A 20080-nucleotide genomic window follows, 5' to 3' on the forward strand; every position below is an offset into this window, starting at 1 on the left:
AATCAGTTCATTGCTTAGTAGTTGCTAGTATATGTGTCCATCAAAAACTTTCCTCTCTAACAATGTTTACATTCTTGTTTCATGGGTACAGAATTATTCTCATGGTTAGAGCCTCTATTTTCACAGGTGCAATTCCTTTCTCACAGTAAATTGCTAGTCTAGCTATTAGCTGCACCCAGCTGATGCAGCAGGCCTAATCTATGATTTTAGGGTAACAAGGCTCTTACTCTATAAGGCTTTACCAATATGCAACACAGGAAGAGATGTGTTGTTCTCATTCCAACATCCAGCTCAAAGCCAGTGATCTTTGCTCTGTTCACCCTAAAGGACAGCAGGATGGTGTGTCCCAAAACAAAGGTGGATCTTTCCAGGCTCTTGGTCCCACCAGGCAGGGACAGCAGGTCACCCCAGCCAGCAGCAAAGAGTGGATATGGGTGACACAAGGCCTGTGTCCCAGGATGTAGGGCTCTGGAGAGCAGGGTCAGCCAGCCACCTCCTTCACAGGGTTTGTATTGGCAGATTTCAACAGCATGGACAGGGGCTGGGGCATGCTAGAGTTTTCAGAAAACAGGGAGAGACCAAGTCCCTTTAGGTCACCCACCTCAGCACCCAGTCATGAGCGTCAATTAGCAGCCCATAACTGGACTCCTTCTGTTCTTTCTAACTCAGCTGCCCCAAGTTCCACACTACTGCACATGTCCTGCAATGAGATGGGTCCCAGACATAGCTGTGAGGGCCCAGAGGTCCTTGAAGAGCTGCTGAAATACGGCCTGGAGCTGGATACTACTCAGGGGACCTTGCAGGGTCTAGGGGAACAAGCACTGTGACATGCAGCATTAGCACTTCCACCAATAGCCCAAAGGGAGACGGAGCCCCATTTCTCTTAGCAGAGACCTGGGAAAGAACAGAAAAACAGATGGGATATTAGGAGAAGGGTACAAAACAGTTCAGGGGGTAGGGTATGAAGGGGAGGAAGGATTGAGCTGGGATCTCTGCATCCCTCTATCCCCATCATATCTGTTCTTGGCCCTGCCCCACTGCGAACAGATTCAGGGAGCCTGGGATGACCAACAAACTCCTGCCCATTTCCTCACTTACCAGCCACCACCGAACTACATCTGAGGAGAGCTTGTGGTGTGCACCTGTCAGCAGAGGCCCTATGGCCGCCTTGTAGCAGGTGTTGAATCATGCAGATCTGTTAGTGGGGGCGGTGCAGTGGGCAGTAAGGGTGTGGAGGAGGGAGGGAACCCAACAGACAGGACCAATGCCATCTGTGAGGGCTCAGAAACATTGCCACAGGATGGGCAGCACAGGGCCAGCACCACCTTTGTGTATCTCTGTAACAGCATCCCATGTGCCGCCTGCAGTAATACACCACAAACACCAGTGGCAGTGGCACTACAGAATGACTTCTCACCCACCCTCTCTGCCCAGCTTCCTAGGACACCCCTTGGATGCTCACCCACCCTGAGGGAACTGAAACAGCCCAATATTAATTTTATTTTCTAACTGTTCAATGACATTATTTCTGTGTTCTCCTGTTGCCACTGCCACCATTTACTTCAGGGCTGGCTAACAGCATGTGCTGTACAAGAAACTTCTCTCTGCCTGCAACACATTTAGGGTCTGTAAAGTGACCTGTAACTAGTAGCAAAGCATTATCACCCTGGCCACGAGTCAAAACATCAGCTTCCCCATCCTAAGTGGTGTACATTCACCTACCAAGTGCACAATGCTAGCAGTGAGCCCTTTTCCCCATGCATGAAGAGAAGCTGGGGCAGAGGAGCCCCACAATATCTCTGCCCTGCTGAGCCTATGCAGGCACCATGCAGCTCCCACCCTAGCAGTCCTGGGGTTCTGCAGTTTCAAGGGCATTAAATCATTGCCAGGAAGAACATTGTTCTCTATCAAAAAGCGCTCATGTAGCCTAAGGTCAGAGGGAAAAGGGTTTTCCATTCCTCAGGAAATTTGTGACGTGCTCAGTGACTTAGGACTTGGCTTCTGTGGCCCAAGGCAAGAGCGAAGAGCAAAGCTTAAATGGACAGCCTTCATCCCAGGGTCAGAAGACAACACAGCTTGTTTGTGCAGGTGTCCCCTCTGTACTAGAAAATCCCTCATGTTCTCTTAGTAGCACCCTGTGCCTCTCTCAGTTGCTATGTGTCAGCACTAGCTCCATTTCTCCATAGAAACCATTTTCTGCAGCTCCTGGAGAACAGAGCCCTAATGGACATCCCTGCTCACCATGGTATCTGACTCAGATCTGTACTCAGATCTGACCCCCAGAACATGTCCCAAACAGCAAAACTGCTGTCCCAGATGTCCGGTCAACCAACAGAGATGGGAGACAGAGCAGAATGGGGAATCGGTGGATGTGACAGCCTGGTCAAAGTGAGAAAACTAGGTACATTTTCCCAGAATCAGCTTGTGAGACTTTAGGGAGTTGAAGATAAACAATGATAGCTTGTTGTTGTAAACAACCTGCAGGTGTTGTTTTCCTAATCTCTGTTTTCCTGTTTTTCTCAAAGATTGTGTATAAGAAAGGCATTTTGTTAATTAGCCAATCAGGTGAAATGTATTGAAATTGACCAATCTGGTCTATCTGTATTAGAACAGTGTATAAAAAGAGAGAATTTGAAGTAAAGCAAGATGCTGTGCAAACACCAGCCTTCTGCTGGTGAGTCTGTGTCGTTTCTTACTTAACAGCAAAAAGAAACTGCATGATCCTGGGTGGCTGAATCAGGGGATGCCTGCTGTCCCTTCTAATAGCCTGTCCCTTCTAAAAGCCCAGGAACCATCACCCCATATTAAAGGGGGAAGCACAAACAAGCCATCACCAGTGCAACTGGAAACCCAGATGTGGGTTCTCCCAAGCAGGAAGCTGCCATGAAATGCCAGCTCTTCTCCCCACCAGGTGGCTACCAAAGCCCCCACACTTTCCCTGCTGGCAGTCACAAGTTCCTGTGACTTCATCTTTTGTACTCTTGCAAGCACCCACTCCACTGAGCACAAACTGGTGATGTTTCTGGACTCAGTAGCTTCTCCAGTGCTTTTTGCAAGTGCAGCAACTGTGAAGGGAAGAGGAAATGTTGCACCATGCTGTGGGTGGTACAGTGAGGTCAGAGCTGCTGTCTCTTCTTCGTCAGTACCTGCCACTCTGGCATTCTGGCACAGCCTCTCCATTCATAACTGAATGCCCCAGTCAGGTTCCCAAGGCCAAATCAGGAATTCAATGATTTAAGAAGTTCCTCTGGATGGGAGAATCTGCCTGGAGTGGAGCTGCTCTCCTGCCCCTGGCTGTCCTGCTGGGATGGCTCACTGACACCAGCAACACAGAGCTCTCAACAGCCTTGTACATCCAACACCTCACCAGGACTCTTGCACACCTGGATGTACTTTTGGCTCAGAGGGGAGCACTGTGAAATGTGCTCAGCAATTGGAAAAACACAGTCAGTGAAAAAGCAGTGCAAGCTGAACAGTGATTATTTTATCCAAGGGGAAGTCAACACTTTGCTTTCCAAGGAAGTTTGACACAAATGATGAAGGATCTAGAAACTCAAACTAGAACAGCACTGGAAAACGCAAAGGGTCTGTATCTACTTGTTGAGGACTCCCCATGTGTGGAGGCAGGAGGCTTGACTCCATGTTTCTCAGAAGGCTGGTTTATTATCTTATGATATATATTGTATTAAAATACTACATTAAAACTATACTAAAAGAACAGAGAGAAAATATTATCAGAAGGCTACAAAGAACAAGAATAGAATAGAATGAATAACAAAATCTTGTGACTGCTCACAGCCTCGACACAGGTGGCTGTGATTGGTCACTAATTGAAAACAATCCACATGGACCAATGGAAGATGCACCTGTTGCATTCCACAGCAGCAGATAGTTATTGTTTACATTTCTTTCCTGAGGCCCTCAGCTCCTCAGGAGGGGAAAATCTCAGCAAAAGGATTTTTCATAAAATATCATAACTACATCTACTGGTTACAGGATCAAAGGACCTGTGCACCACTACCAGGGAGCCAGGCAGAGGCTGTGCCCTGAGCTGTCATGAAGCACATTTTCTGGATCACACAGAGAATGAAACATGGGTGGGAGGAATTAGGGACAGCACAGGCTCTGTGGTGCTGGCTCTACTTGTTTGCTTTCCCAAGCTCCAGTGTGCTCAATCCTCACCACACTTATAAAGACCCTGAGTCCTGCAGAGCAGCAGTTGATCCTGAAGGAATCAAAGAAGGAGAAAACTTCTTTATCAGACACAGACCAAAACTAGTTCCACTGTCCTGATTCCAAAGTCCCTGACAACGGTGTTGAAGAACAAAAATGAGAGACTGGGATGTTTCATGTGCAGAGGTAGCAAGTCCTCTCTGGGGAGTTTGAGAGAGGGATCCAGAAGATGCCTCCTTCTGCTGGACCATCCTTACAGAGGCAGCTGATTCTTTGCACCAGGCCCCAGGCATGTGCAGGTGCACCATATGGGGTCTCAGTTTCCCAGGGCAGGTCTGCACTGGGAGCCAGCAGTGCTGCTCACCATGATATCAAGATCAAGCAAGGTGTCCCTAAGGAAAGGGCTCTGCCTTTGCAGTGTCCTCAGGAAGAAAGGTGTCTCTTGCAGCCCAGAGAAGCAGGGCCAGTGTAGACACTGCACTCTTCTCCATGTCCAAAATTTCACTCTGTGACCTGCTAAAAATCTGGAATTATAAGCAACACATTACCAGCACTTAGCAGGGATATGTCAATGCCAAGGAATCACAGCACTGCTGAAAAGAGAAACTGCTAAGGCCAACACAAATTCAGGTCAAAACCAAAGGGGATAAATACTTGCACGTGTGGGAGCTGAGCTGATCCTGGCCTCTGGCCACCTACCAAACTACTCCTCCGAGGAAGAAGGGGTGATACATCCCAAGCATGGCCAGAACATGGATCTGGCTCCTGGAGGGACTGGTGTGGGCCAGTCTCTTCTACTGTGCTGGGTCAGATGTGCAGATGGGGTCCATGGCTTTCAGGCACAACAACAATCAGGCTGGTCATCTCACACCTTTCCTCACATGTGGACAACAGCAATATCCACTGTGAGGCAACACAGTGCAATCTGGTTCTCTGCCATAGTATGATGTGAGCAACAAATACACCATCAGTCTGCGAGCTGGAAAGGGAAGGGACTGTGGAGGGGATGGAGAGCAGCATCAGGGGAAGAGAACATGGCCAGGAAGCAGAAGGACACAGCATGGAGGTTTGGATGAGAAGCGTGTTACCAGGAGGTGGGAGATAGGCAGCTCCAAGGTGCTCCAAGAGCTGCCAGCATCAGGGTGCAGCTGCTGTGCATCATGTGTTTGGCACCCTTTATTCCCATACTGCTGAGATCTGCTGGGATGAGGCTGGTTCCTCAATGCACCCAGAGGCTCCAGCTGTCCAGATATCCATCCTGGAGACCCTGGGACTGCTCCTGGTGGCATTCACACATTTGTCAAAGATCTGTGCTGTGGAAGACCCTGCCTCAGCCGTCGGTCTGCCACCCTGCCTGGGCATGTGAGAGCCTTCTCTTCAACCCATGGTGCGGGGCCAGTACTAAGCACAGCCTTCCCATACAAACATCTCCCCCCTTGCTCTTGTCCTCAGCTGACAGGTTCCTGTCACCTGGTGTTATGGGTTCGGGAGGAAGCCCATGCACAAAAAACTCAAGACAGTCAGAATAGCAAAGTAAGTCAATTTTATTTGTTGCATTAGCAATAAATACATACTGACCCCTGGATGTTGTAGATGCCACCAAGCAGGAGAAGGAGATAGAGCATGGCTCCTGAACAGGAGAGGCAGGAGGGCAGCACACCTTCAGGGTGTCCCCTGGATCAACACGGTGCGCATCATGTCATCCTCTCTCTCCACCCCAGGACCACACCCTGTATCTCCTCCTCAGGAGTGGCCAGTTTCAACATCATCTCACATGGGGTCAACACATGAGATAAGATCACAATGGCCCATGATCACACTTCCATGCCAACAACAGTTTTATTGTATTGTTGCCCTTTCAAAGGATAAATCCCACCAGGTGACCAACACATGGTTGCATTTCTGAAGGTTAGTCCTACCAACTGACAGTACATTCTTCTTCTACATTATTTTGTCAACATGCATAACTGAAGACCAAATATGTCAGGCCTTAGACCCATCTTCAGTCTCTTACACCCCTGGCCACCATAACCTGTCACATGCCTTTATCAGATCTTTGCTTTGGGTGTTTTGCAGACACCCAGATATATTCACACCACTGTCTACTCATGGTGACAAATGGTATGGTGGTGCCTGATCTGATACAGATCAGTAGGCCCACAGTGATGAAGGCCCGCCCCATCCCCCAGGGTGCATCCCTGTAGCCCTCCACCCCTGCTCTTTTTCTCCAGGCTATTGTCAGTAGCCTTGCAGTGGTCCCTGTGGCTGATGAAGGCAGAGGTGCTGGGTGACCTGAAGTCCTCCTGCACCCACTGCACACTGAGATCAGGGCAGTCATGGTGCTGACCAGGAGAGGGAACTGCTGGCATGAATCATGGTCACATTTGGGCTTGGAGGGGTCTGGGGCAGAGGCCTAGGGTCACTGTGCTGCTAGCAGTAAAGGCAGGACTAAACTTCTTGTCTTGCAAACTCACACCTTGAACAGACACTACCCCACCGTCCATTCACTTTGTACACACAGACACACACCTGCAGATCTCAGGCACAAAGCAGCAATTATAAACCGAAGTATTTTGAGGAAGCCTGCATATCTTGGCTTTATGCCCAGAAATGTTTGCTGTAACTTTAAGGTGGGTCAGGGGGCGGAGTGTGGGTGTGGGAGCCTTGGGAGCCGTGGGGTTTGTTTGAAGCTTCAGGCCGGGGTGTGCTGGGTGTCAAAATGACCGGAGTTACTTTGTTGTTTGGCTAGCTTGGTTTTTTTTGTTAGCTTAAGAACCAAGTTTCTTTCTTCCCCTTTCCCTGGCCTGGCGAGACTGTGGCAGGAATCCTTCAGCAGCTTTTTGGGTATTTTTTCCTGAACTGTTCTGCTTTGTTTTGGTCGGCGATCCGACAGTCGACAGGAGACCGTTGGCCGGGGGCTGTGGGAGCCGCGGGGACTGCACCGCTGGTTCCCCAGACCTCAGGGAAAGCGGAAGCAACAAGAGAAAGGATGCCAAAATCCACCAGCTTCATCTGCTAGGAGAAGGAGACCAATGCCAGCATTTGAACAGGTGGTGTGGTGGGAAATGTGGTTGAGCATGGCTGAAAGAACGAAGAGGGCTCTCTGGAGGTGCGCACTGGATGTGCTGGAGTGCACTGAGTTTGTTTGAATGGAGCAGTCGCTGCTGGGGCTCACTGGGCACTGCCGGGGAGGACCAGGCACTACTTATGAAGGCAATATCCCACTAAATAGGCCCTGCAGAAAAACAGGGAGCGATGCAGAACTGTCACAGCCCAGGGCTTTGCTGTAGCCCCAAGCAGGTGTTGCATGACCTGAGCCCTTTGCAGCCTATTTCGCTCCCACCTTGCAGCCCAAAGGTCCCCTAGAGGGAGAGAGGCCTCCCTCTTTGCCTTCTGGGGTCCCCACCCCATGGCTGAACTCTAGACTCACTGGGGGAACATCATGTCTGCCCCACACTGACTTCTGGGTTCATGTCCAGCCAGAGTCCTCACCTGCTTCACATCTACCTGCCTGGCTCTGCCCAGACAGTTTTGTCCCTAAAACATACTCCATTCCTGCCCCATTCAAAAGGCAGGCACCTTTGCTATAAAACTGCATAGTCAGATAAATTCTTTGGAAAAGCTTTGGTCCTACTAAGCATCACCTGCACTACTCAGAAGGAATCTATCCTCTCAAAACCCTGGTTGAAATGCCTCCACTGGGATCAGATCATGTCAGGGTTTGTCTATGTAGATGAAAAACCTGGTGCAGAGGAAACCTGGTGCACCACAAACCATGCCAAGAACATTTTATGAATTTATTTTCTCATTTAGTTTACATCAGCCTAACACCAAACACAGATGCACACTCATGAGTCCATGTTGTCCTAGTGTAGTCCTTGCTGCTGTCCTACTCAGGAGGAAGGGCAAAGGGGCAGTAGTGAGGACTGCTGAACTAGGATCAGCCTGCACTACACAAACAGGTTGTCCCCCAGCTCCAGAAAGCAGCTAAAAAGCACAAGCATCAGAGAGAGTAGCCAAGGAGTTTTTATTCATGAGGAAAACAAAGCTCACTTCTGCAGGTCTCTGTCTCTTCAGGCTGTCTCTGCACCCGCAGGTTTTCATTAAACTTTCTGATCTTAAGATCTTGATTCCTGCCACAATCACCCCTGTCTTTGAATAGTCTTCTGCTGAAGAGCATTTATCCATTAATGATCTTCTCACTGATGTATCCAGGCATGGTGTAGATCAGAAGAACCAGGAAGATTGTCAGAACAGTGACAACAAACAGCACAATTATGTATCTCTTGTACCGCTTCCAGATAAAAAACACAAAGGTCTTCATGGGATTCACAAACCAGTTGAAAGTTGTTTTGGGCCGACTAGAACAGGAAGAGAAGAATATATAAGAACATCACATTAGCCCTTCTGCTTTGGTGTCCTGCTTCCCTCATGAATCACCAGCTCTTCCTGCTGCTTCCAGGCCGGAGCAGCCCAGGGGCTACAGTAAACACACTGCCTGTGGAAACTCTACAGACAACAGGATGGAACTCTTTGGAACAGTGCCCCAGTGTCCCCAGAGCTGTCCTTCACCCTTGTACACAAGGGACCTCTTCACACAGACAGACCTGACCATTGTACAAGCAGTGTTATGGCACAGCTGCCTTGAGTATCTTCCTTAGATCAATCCTGGGCCAGGTGCTGCAGCCTCAAGTCCAGCTGTGGACTCATTTGAGCTCTAGGAAACCCTGGCAGTCCTGGTCCTGCAGACCCCAATGCCCAGGACCTCGGAGATTGCTCTTGGCTTCCAGACAAGCCAATACTCCCGGTTTCCATACAAACAACTGCTGAGAACACAGCACTCTCTGTTCAACCTAAAGGTGATAATACACATACTCACTTGGGCTTTTCCAGGGGTTCAGGCCCTTTTCGGCCCAAGCCAACAGGACTTTTGTCAGCCTCCTCCACAGTCATCAGTTGGAGCTCTGCTTCCACCTTACCCTGGAGGGACAATATGTCTGAGCCACAGTTGAATGTGTTGCTTAACATACCAGCCCGCTGACCACTCATCCTGCCACGACTGGATATTTTTCTCCCATTTCCGCTTACAGATGGCTCAGAGCTTTTTTCTCCATTGGCTAGAGTCTTACTTCACAGCCAGTGGAAACTGTGGCCTGGTAAGAAACTGTTTTGCAGACAAGGAACTGTATTTTAATGAACTCCCCAACTACATGATTTGTCTCTACCCTCCCACAATGGCACTGAGCAAAATTCACCCTTGGAAACACACAGTGGTCCAGTAGCAGGGGTATCAGGAGCAAGTCTGTCCCTGGTCAGTTGGCACCTGCCTGTCTTGGGCAGGCATAGACGCCAGGACAAGCTTCTGCTGCTGTCCTGAATCACTGATGGGGAGCCATATGCCTCTTGCTTTGGAGTAGGAGTGAGCAAGGAAAACATGATCTGAGATCTTTCAGTTGGAACACTAAATTCCTAAACAAATACAGCTCCCTTCATGGAGCTGAGCTCTATGGAAAGCTCAGAGGAATACATTAAGTCAGACACTCCTGCATGCCACAGCATCTGGTTCTTCAGGGTAGAAAAAGTGCTGGATCAGCAGTAGATGGAAGAAGTCTTCAGGGTCCTGTAGAAGCTGGGTCACTGCTGCCCTTGTAGACTGTGTGTGTGTAGGACAGGCTGCCATATCAAGGCAGAGGAAAAACACTGGCTGCACTCATCAGTCCCAGCTCCCCACCTTACCGTCAGGAAATACTTGTTCCCAGTGGGGTCTGTGAATTCCATGTCCTCTGGTCTGACTGAGCTGCTCCACTTCGTTTTCTTCTTTTTTTTGTACTCCCTTTCCTCTCGCTCGTCATCTTCTTGATCTCTGAGTTTGATGAAGGGCCACCAGCCCCTCATGCGCTTATTTCGGAAGATGGAGAATCGAGGTGTTGCATTCTCCTTGGCCATTTTGATGGTGCAATGCTCGGAGCTCTTGGCTGCCCGCACCATGTCATGCAGCTTCAGCTCGATGGAGCCTGCAGGCACAGGGAAGAGGAGACCACATGGTAAAACCTTGAGGTCAGTCCCACACGACATTTGGCTGTCTCTGCCACACTCCCAAGTCTCATGAGTAGGTCCCAGCTGCTGCAATGATCTAGCAGCACCCTGCAAATTTACAGATGGAGAACCTGAAATTCTGCATAAGAAATTACTATCTCAGGAGTTAGAAACCAAGAGGCAGAAGACCCAGGTCTCATCTCGTTTTTGATAAGAGCTGTTTGGTGAGTTCATATGGTGAGTAATTTTCACCCCTTTATCATGTCCCACCCTGCTCTCCTCACGTGAGCAAGCTGATCTTCCTCTCTAATTCCTGGAAATGTCAGTTAAACTTATAAAATGATAATGATTTAAAATTATAAGTGCTTTAAAGGTTTCAAGTTTATCATAGATCTGCAACAGACTCAGTTCATCTCCCTGTTTGGCCATATGCCTCTGTTCTGCTCAGAATGAGCTCCTGTCCCACTTTGGCACTGACCCCTTGCAACAAAACAATCTTACCACATCCTGGTCTGTACTGGTAAAAGCAGACAAGGGATATGAGTGTTCTCTGCTCATTTCTGAGTGAGACTGCATCTGGATACTGTGCCCAGTTTTGGACCCCCAATACAAGAAAGGTGTCAACTAAATAGTTTTTACTGGCTGAGATAGTAGGTGCCACAGCAAGGGGGGTGAGAGACACATATATGTTCAGTCCAGAGAAGAGAGGTCAAGAGGGTGATCTTACTGCATCCGTCACAGCCTAAAGGAAGCCACAGAGCAGATGGAGCTAGACTCTTCTAAAAAATTGATAATGAAACCACCTAAGGCAACAGACACAAAATGCTGCAAATAAAAAAACCTGAGAATTGTGAGAAAGGTGCAGCCAGGAAAAGGGTTCCAGAAGCATGCTATGAATCCATCCTTGGAGATAATCAAAACCTACCCAGAAAATGTCCTAAGCAACCTGACCTACAGTGCATCCAGCCTTCTTGGGGCAGGAGATTCCAATAAACCTTGCAGAAGCCCCTCACTATCTAGAAGTTCCTGAGATTATACATGCCAGAAATCATTGGAATTGTTAATACTTTTTTCAGTGCCTCAGTTCTTCATGGCTGAACCACTGGAAGTGCCTCAAGCAGTAAAGCCTCTCAAATACACTATGAAAGGTTGAAGTATATGGAGAGTTTAAACATGCCCAGGAGATAGTAGGGGAAAGGGGCTGTTTTTTATTAGGGAGGTTAACATTTAAAGAAGGGAGGAACAGAGTGCTGTAAGCTTGGGGATGACAGCAGAAGTGGGAGAGAATCAGCAGTACTTGTGGTAGCATAATGTGTGGGGAAGCACCGCTATCTTGGTTTTGGCACCAGGCCTTGCTGCATGCTCAGTTCAGCAGATTTTATTACTGAGGCCCCAGCAATGGGATGCTGCAATTCAAGTGTCAATAGTCTCACAAAGGTTGTCTAGTCTCACACAGGTTGTCCCTGTTCCCACAACATAAGGTCCTGGGAAAAATGTTGTTAAGCCCAGACTTTGAGATCTGCATATCTAAAGAGCACAGAAAATAAGCAAATTTATTGGAAAGGTTGTGAGGAAGCAGAACCTGGAAGTCCTGTGGTGTGACAGGCCCTAAAAAAATACACCAAGGATCTGGGACAAGCATGCAAGCATTACATGTCTGTGATGGGGAGGTGCCTATCTCCAGGCTTTGTCTGTAGCTCAGTTGTGAAAAAACAGCCCAGATGACTGCTGAGCTGAAGAGTTTGATTTGATGGTCCTAGTGTCCCTTCTCAGAGAGATGAACCCCAGGAAAATGCTCCAGCAAGGTAAGGAACAGGTCACCCCACTTCCAGCAGGTAACACCATACCTAGAAAGTCATTAGCTGAAATCCTGTCATAATCCCAGACCTGGAGGACCAGAACAGCTGGTTCCCGAAACTCTGATTCCTCCATGGAGAAGACAGAGTCCTTTTTCTTGTAGGTGATCTCCTTCTCAGTTGGGAGATAACTGAAGCGGAAGATGAACCTCCAGTTGAAATTGCCTTCCCCAGTCAAGGAGTTAAAGTGAACATCTGTCTCCTGCTTGTCATGGTCAAGACCTTTTATCCAGCTGCAGGAGAAATTCAGTTATCCTTTACCCTTGTCAGCCAGCCTCAGAGGCAGAGCAGAAGTATGAAAGCACTGAACACCATGGGGCAGCAGGAAAGGATCAAACCAGAGCAACACCTGAACAACATCTCTGGGGTTAGAGCAGCCCATGCAGAAGACTGGAGTAGGCACCTCACACCAGAGGTTCAGAGTAGGCAAGTGAGCATGTGGGTCAGGGCAGGGAGCAGGGCAGCCAGGTCCTGGCTTCCCATTCATTCCCACCAGACCTTTTCACATAGATGTCACTGGAAGGCTCTCCTGTTACTGGGTTGACATCATCAAGGATCACATTGTCCGTGTTCCAGATAATCACACGGAGCTCATAGCTGTGGGAAGAACACAGAGGTGAGACACATGCCCTTGTCCCTGGTGCATGGGAGGGCAGATCAAGCCCTAAGCACAATGCCAGAGCAGCAGGACTTGAAAATTCCCAGCCGTGTGGTTCCTCCTGCTCCTCCCACCAAGCAGAGCCCAGCAGTCTCACTGCCAAGCATAAAACTCTTTCTGGACACTATAACCCTACAAGACAAACACCCACAGTCAATACAGGTAGCTTTTGCAAATCAAATCCCTGTTTCATGGGAAATCCACCCTGCTCAACTAAGCCACAGAAGCACAGAAAAGCTTAGGCAGGAAGGGATCTCTGCAGTCTCTGCTCCATGCTCTTACTCTAGCTTCATAGGTTGATTGTGCAGGGCCTTGTCTGCATCAGTTTTTAATATCACCAGGGATGGACATCCCAGCACATCTGAGTCAATCTGTCCCTGTTCCAGGGTAGCTTCACTCTCACTGGGAAAATGTTTTCCCTATAGTCAGTTAGAGTTTCCCTTGCTGCAATTCATGTTCATTATCTCTTGTCCTTTCAGGTGCACATCTGAGAATAATCTGGACCCTTCATCTCAAAAGTACAATTTGATCCTTGAAAACAGCAGATTTCCTCCTTCAACTGCATTTCTTCAGATTCCCAAGGACATCTGTCCACTAGCCAGAAAAGAGTTTGATGAGTAGCTCTGACCTGGGTTTCTATTACCTTTATGTCCACCCTAGAGACATTGACCTGCCCTTCCCCAAACCTTTGTGCAGCTGAAGCCCTTATGGCCCAACATGATACACTCAAGAGAACATCCTGTGGTCAGAGCTGGAGGAAAGAGGCCACACTAGCACTGACCCTCAGCCTGTGCCCTGTGGCACATCCCACCAGCCACGGCAAGGGACATTGACCCTCCGTGCAGCCCTCCAGCCCCAGGCCTACCCCCACAGGTGCTACCTGACAGGCAGTCGTGGTTTGATGTTGACGGGTGGTGGTGCAGGGACATCATTTGGAAACATGTCAATCCACATGTGCAAGGAGCCCTGATGAGAGAAGACAGCAAAGACACTTCAAGAGACAGACCACTCTCCAGCTCTTCAAGGAGCAAGGGCTTGATCCTGCAAGGACAGTTCTCATCAGAAAGCCCTGCTTGGTTCTCTCCATTCCCAGCACTTGAGAGTGACATGAGATTCAATTTTATACAGGGAAAAAAAATAAGGCTATGAAAGATTTCTTATTTCTGCTCCTAAGGAAAACCACTTCACCTACACTGAATCCATTCCAAACATGTCCCTCTGTCTTAATAAGGAGCATATGGTAATGCAATGCTTAAGCAAAGCCAACAAAAATAAGAAGTGATAGGTCTGACTTGTGCATTTACAATGCCAAACAAAGCCAGCATGACTGCAGAATTCTGCTTTGTTCAAACCTCCAGTACCCAAGGGAACAGGAGATTTCAGTGCAGGACATTAAAATGGTGAGTTCAGGTGACTGCATTGCGCAAAACTAAGGATGGAGAAGCCAAGGGAGGAGAACAAGGTTCTTGCAAAACAGCAGTGATAAGGGACAATGCAGAGGAGGCAGGTATAGGCAAGGATACCATCATCCATGGGGGTACATGGTGGCAAGGCTCAAAAGCAGAGCAGGTCTATTGCCATCCACACAGCATCCTCATCAGAGCCACTGCTAAATGGCCTATGGAGACAGGAAGGACTCTGGGTCACCAACACTGTGAACACAACATCAATGGACAGAATTTCCTTGAGGAGAGGGTGTTCAGAAGCATCCTGAGGCATCAGAGGGCTGGTGTGAGCAAAGGATAACCATGGCCAATGTCCTCACTTCATAGCTGGGCCAGCCATCCACAGACACAAATCCAGTCACCCACCCAGGAAGGGGACAAAGTGTAAGATTCACAGGAGACCAGACAGCTGGTTAGAAACCAGCTGTCCAGAAGGTCCTTCCCTGAAACAATGTTGAGGTTTGGCACGGAAGCGCATCTTACCTGCACAAGGCCAGGGTTCTCCGGGTTGTACAAAGACCGGGTTTCCACATGCTCTGGTACTAGCTTGTACCCATATCCTGGCATCTCTTCCCAGTGCTGCAGGATGTACAAAGCCTTATGTTCAACATCCAGCGACAAGTTCTCATCTGCCACTCCTCTCTTGTTCCTCACAGAAGCCTCTGCAGCAGGACACAGCCAGGGAGAAAATGAAGGCTTCTGGCCAGCAAGAGTCGTGTCAGGACATCAGTCATTAGCACAAGCAACAGGAGATGATGGACTGGGCAAACAAACACCTCTCCAGAAAAACAAATGGGGAGAAGCAGGAGGGCAAATATGAAGGGGGTGAGTTCAATATGTTGCAGTGGTGACAGAAATGGCAGGCAGGAAGAAAACAAGCCAAGAGAAATGCAATGAAAAGGGCAAAACCAAATTTACTCTGGCCCTGGGAAAAAGATCTAAGGGACATTGAGAAGGACTTCATCCTCTGGGGCAGTTTAAGTCCCCACATCTCTTGTAGTGCCAACAGATCCATGGATGAATTTTTGCCAGAGAAGTGCTACTGGAAGGCATTACTTGCCAGTCTCAAGACATGCAGCTGTGCTCTCTGTTAATGAACACAATTAGTAATTGACTCCTTTGGTACAGTGAAGCCAAATGGCACTTCAGGACCAAATCTTTCTGGTGGGAGAGAAGCCAGAGCCAACAGGTGAGGGCATAATGACCCACTCACTCCTGGGTTTATGGAGCGCAACTGCCCCTTGGATATCAATCTGAGACCTAAACCATTTCAAGCAGCACTCAAGCACAACAGCGGTTCACAGGGCACCAGCTGCAGCTGTGTCAGAACCAGAGCCAGCTGTCAGGGAACACCAGGAGAGCACCTTGTTTCTCCCTCCCCAGCTATCCAGTGACCTGGAAAAAAGGAGGAATGGCTTCTGGAGACTGTTTGCCCTCTCCTGAGTAGGATTTCTTTTCCCTTCTTTGCAAAAGTCATAGAAACCACCAGAAAACTGAGGAACAGTTTCACTGAAACAAGGAGGAAATAAAGTTGTCCATACGTGTAGGTGTTCTCACTCTGGGCAGGTAAGGCCAGGGATCATCCTTCCTACAGGCTACATAGCACTGCCTTGCAGTACTCAGCCATCCACAAGTGAGCCACATCTGCTGTAGTCTTTCCTCAAGGTTAGATTCAATTGCACAGGTGTTGGCAGCAGCCTTTGCTAAGGGAAGATCTCCATCACCACTGGTAGAGACTGTGAAAGGTTGGTGTGTTCTTGGCCCCTGGCTCAGGGTTTGTAATGCCAGGTAGAAGGAAAGAAAACAGCAAATGAGAAGCAGAAGCTGCCCACAAGGTGGAGATCAACAGTAGAGAGGGGCAGTGTGGAAAGGTCATGTTCCCATAACAATCCCCCCATAACAGAATCACTCAAGGCACCTGAAGTCACTGGAAGCACAGAGCGTTCCTGGACAAAGTCAGCTAGAAACAGGAAAGAAGACTGAAAAAAACACTCCCTTCCCTCTCCCCCTCAAACCCAAAACACATCCAAAACAAAACAACACTTACAAGCAAAAAAACCCCAAAAACATTAAAGAAAACCAAACAAAAAGCCATCAACACAAAAAAACCCAAGCCAACCAACCAAAAAAACAAAACCCAAAAAAACTGCAAAACACATAACCTCAAGAAGGACTTCATTATCTTGCTGATAGTGAGCTTAAGCAGATGAAGGTACAGCTTTGTGATAGTGCCAGTCACCAGAATAAACTGGCATACAACAAACCTCCATGACCAGCACTGCTGTGAAAGTTGGGTTTACTTTGTTCCACCCACTGCCAGGGAAGCCACTTTGGTATCTAATGGCCTGGATCACATCTTCTCCCAGTGCAACAATGTCCACCGAAAAGAGGGCGCTGAACCAAGGATGCACCTCACAGTGACCCAAAAAACTGGGCCATGCAGGGCACAGTGGGGAAGTTAGCCTGGATACCTCAGGGAAGAGAGGATTGTGGGCTCCCAGACCACCCACCAACACATGCATTGCTGAGCACAGGCAGCTGCTTAAGGGACCAATTCAACAAGCCTTCTCTGTACCTTCAGGAAAAACCTCTGGAGGGACCTTGAATATTTTATTGTCCACTTTGATCTCTTCCCATCTGTACTCTGCAGCAGGGATTGAGTTTTTCTTGCATAAACTATCCAAGATCTGTGTGGGTTTAAAAGCATCTCGCCACATGTTGTAGCCATTTCTGCATGGAAAAAGAAAACATCAGGAACTTCTTCAGCTTAAGTTTCTTTTCTAGGCTGTGAAACAGCCTTCCTTCCCAAGCACAGGCTACATCACTGGAACCCTGCTCAGATTTCCACTGGGAAAACCCTGGGCTTAAAAAGGTTACAGAAAGTCTTAATGAATGAAAAGATAAACAAATTCTTTTCTGACAGAAAACAAGGTGGACTTGCACCCCACAGAACTATTAGCTTCTGAAGCAATGCTAGAAGCAGGAGCAATTTTAGATGCAATTCCTAAGTAAGAAAGAACTTTTAGCTGTGCTGGGTGCTCAACTCCATTCCCACAGCTAATTTTCCAATAGCAGGGTTGGAGAAGTTTGCAGAAATCTGGCCGAAGATCTGGAGAATCCGTATGGAAGGAGGTCAAAGGAAATCAGATGCCCTGAGTGTTGCTGCTTACAAAATGCTGCTAGAGAAACTGGTGTACTTTCTGAAAGAGGTCAGAGTCAAGCAAGCACTTTTCTCGCAGAATACCAATGTGTAAGGAATAAATAAGTTTTTTTACTATTTTATGCAAGGTATATTAGATTGCAGTAGGAATTAGAGTTATCACTGGAAGCTGGTAGGTGTCTATAGAGTTATCCATGTAATTTGTAGCGAATCTGTGGAGCACCTGCAAATGCATTTCTGTCTTGCAGAACAGGAGGAGCTCTGTTACCCACATGTAGCAGGTGAGAAGAATGTCTATGGTCCTCACATGTCAAATTGGTACCTACAAGTCATACTGCGCAGCCATTCCACAGTTGGCCCTGTGCTTGCTGTAGAATCGATTCTCCAAGTCAATCTTGGTCTCCCCAATCAGATCATCAGACCCAACCAAATCATGATCAAATATTGCCACAGTGAGTTCTGATTCCATGGGAAAGGAGACTGTCAGCTCCACAACTCTGGACAGAATCAAACAGGGAAAGCACAATTAGCAAAGAGGATGGAAATGAAACACAAGCTCTGCTTTGATAATCCTACACATTTAAGAACCGTATTTGACAACTTAAAGGATAAACTTTGGTTCTCTCTAAATGCAGTATGTGATATTTTCAGTGTGCATGTTCAAACAAAGAAATTACTTTTCCAGGATGTATGGCTTGGATAGAGGGCCTGGAGTTAGGGAATACTCAGCTTCCAATTTTAAATCAAGTCCTTGGGTGTGCTTGCCTCCTAACCCAAAGCATGATGGCTCCTGAGTTAGCTGGAGGCAAGAGACATGCCTAAGGGCTTTGTGTAAAAGCACAACATTCTCCATCAGAAAGGAACAGAAGACCTTACATGCTGAACCACATTTCAAGCCCCAGATTTGCACTGTCCTTATTAAACCCACTAGATGAAACCTTCCTGCATACTCTCCAAACACAGGATTGAGCTGCTTTGGGATGTATCGCTCCTTGGTGTCCTTCTGCTGTTGCCCCACAGTCACCACCACATAGGGGTCTGCTTTGCCATTGGGGTCTGCTGGAGACAGATTTGTAGCCTGGAATATATAAGAGATACTGCTGTACACAGCTGTGGAGGGCAACCTGCACAAGGAACACTGCACAGGCCTGACACCACCCAAGCCTGCTTGGTCAGGTCCCTCCAGCAACCACTCCAGCAGTGAAACAGCCACTTGATCCCACACAAATCGTCACTCTACAAGTCATTGATGTCTTCAGCTATGGACGCACCTACTTGCTCATGATCTCAATGCAGATGTGAGGAGCCAAGAAATGCCTATCTGCCCATCCTCAAGCTACAAATTATGGAAGACTCCATGGATAGGATGTAGGTGCCTTCCACTGGCAGAAGCTTCAAGCCAGCATCACATTTTTCACAAGCTCCAGTGCTCGCATTTACTGAGCAGAGAAGATCCACAGGGAGGGAAGAGACCACCAAGCATTACTGTCACCTCCCCCAGAGACTTACCTTAACAATGTAAACTCTTACAAGAACCTTCATGGGTCTGTTCCTTGGAATGCCCTGGGAGACTTTGGGCTCTGTAACAGCTTCCTCAGTGGGGTAGACATAGAAGGAGCCCTGCAGAAAACACTTTTCAAGGAACAGCTGGATATACATGGGAATATATCAGAAAGGACTGGAACAACCAACTTCACCTGCCAACTAGAAAATCAGAGCCATTTCCCCATGAAGACCACAGACACCCTGTGCCCATGGGGGACAGTCCTTTCCAAGGGTCAAATCATGTCCACATGGCCCAGGCAACCCCTGCTTGCAATTTAGGCTGCAGGCCGTTATACCACTGCCAATGTCAGATCTGAGCTGAGCACCTCTAGGCACTTTGGATTGACAAAGACAGAGGACACCAAACGTTTTCTAGGGGCAGCTACAACTTCTGTAGTTGATATTTCAGAGTCTTCAAGAGCTCCTGGATGGGAAGATGATGCCTCTTTTAAGTAAGTTTTCCTAACTTTAAAACCAGTGAAGCCTACTTATATAATACTTATATGTAGACTGAATAGACCCAGAGGCTGCAACCAGAATGAGTCCTTTATGCTTCATGCTTTCTCCTTGTTGCAGCTAAAAAATCTAAATTGGATGGATTTATGAGATAACAACAGTAGGACCACAGTACAATTGCTTCAAAAGGCACTAACGGTACCCTAGTCGTGTTGCAGCCCAAACTGCACACCCATGCACTCTGCAAGGTTTTGCTGGTGTTGGCTTGCTCCAAAATACAGGTCCTTCTTCCACAAGCAGCACAAATGTCATCCTAATGAAACAGTACCTTGTACTTCCCCACATAATGTTCATCCTCATTTCCATCTTCATCTTCATTTGCTTTGCCACGATGAAGGGGGAAAATACACAACCAGTCTTCAAAATTACCAAACTCATGTTCCAGCTCAGAGTTGTAGATCTGAAATAAGTAGAAAGTAATTTGGGGGCTTTTCTTGCCATCTCAAAGGGAAGGGGAGTCAGAAAGACCATTCTTTCTCTGTTTCAATCATTCCACCTAGTCCTACCTTACTTCTGTATTACTCAGTGCAGGGTGTTAATGATTTTCCTGCATGTCCCTACGGCCAGCCTTAGATGTGGATGCACATCTCAGTTTGGCTCCAAGGTCTTACTAGCTGCATCAAAGTCCAGCAATGGTGGGGCCTCAGCACACACTGCAGGTTCTCCTCCCAGCATAACTTCCACTGCAGTG

The 20080-nt window shown here is 47.9% G+C and overlaps 1 protein-coding gene across 1 annotated transcript in view; it reads right to left on the reverse strand.

Annotated features, from left to right (window-relative positions):
- Positions 1-7943: 7943 nt before the first annotated feature.
- LOC120503630 (fer-1-like protein 4) overlaps positions 7944-20080 on the reverse strand; it is a 39116-nt gene continuing 26979 nt past the window's right edge. Inside the window, exons 34-45 of the mRNA XM_039712314.1 lie at positions 19658-19789; positions 18838-18948; positions 18279-18406; positions 17655-17825; positions 16744-16898; positions 14652-14830; positions 13604-13689; positions 12564-12662; positions 12057-12298; positions 9910-10187; positions 9053-9153; positions 7944-8534 (exon numbers count right to left, since the gene is read on the reverse strand). Coding sequence (XP_039568248.1) covers positions 8354-8534; positions 9053-9153; positions 9910-10187; positions 12057-12298; positions 12564-12662; positions 13604-13689; positions 14652-14830; positions 16744-16898; positions 17655-17825; positions 18279-18406; positions 18838-18948; positions 19658-19789 — 1863 coding nt within the window. The 3' untranslated portion in view covers positions 7944-8353. The remainder of the gene's footprint in view (positions 8535-9052; positions 9154-9909; positions 10188-12056; positions 12299-12563; positions 12663-13603; positions 13690-14651; positions 14831-16743; positions 16899-17654; positions 17826-18278; positions 18407-18837; positions 18949-19657; positions 19790-20080) is intronic.

This window comes from Passer montanus, unplaced genomic scaffold (assembly GCF_014805655.1).
Source record: "Passer montanus isolate IOZ18808 unplaced genomic scaffold, ASM1480565v1 scaffold263, whole genome shotgun sequence".
In the NCBI taxonomy this organism is placed as follows: Eukaryota; Metazoa; Chordata; class Aves; order Passeriformes; family Passeridae; genus Passer; species Passer montanus.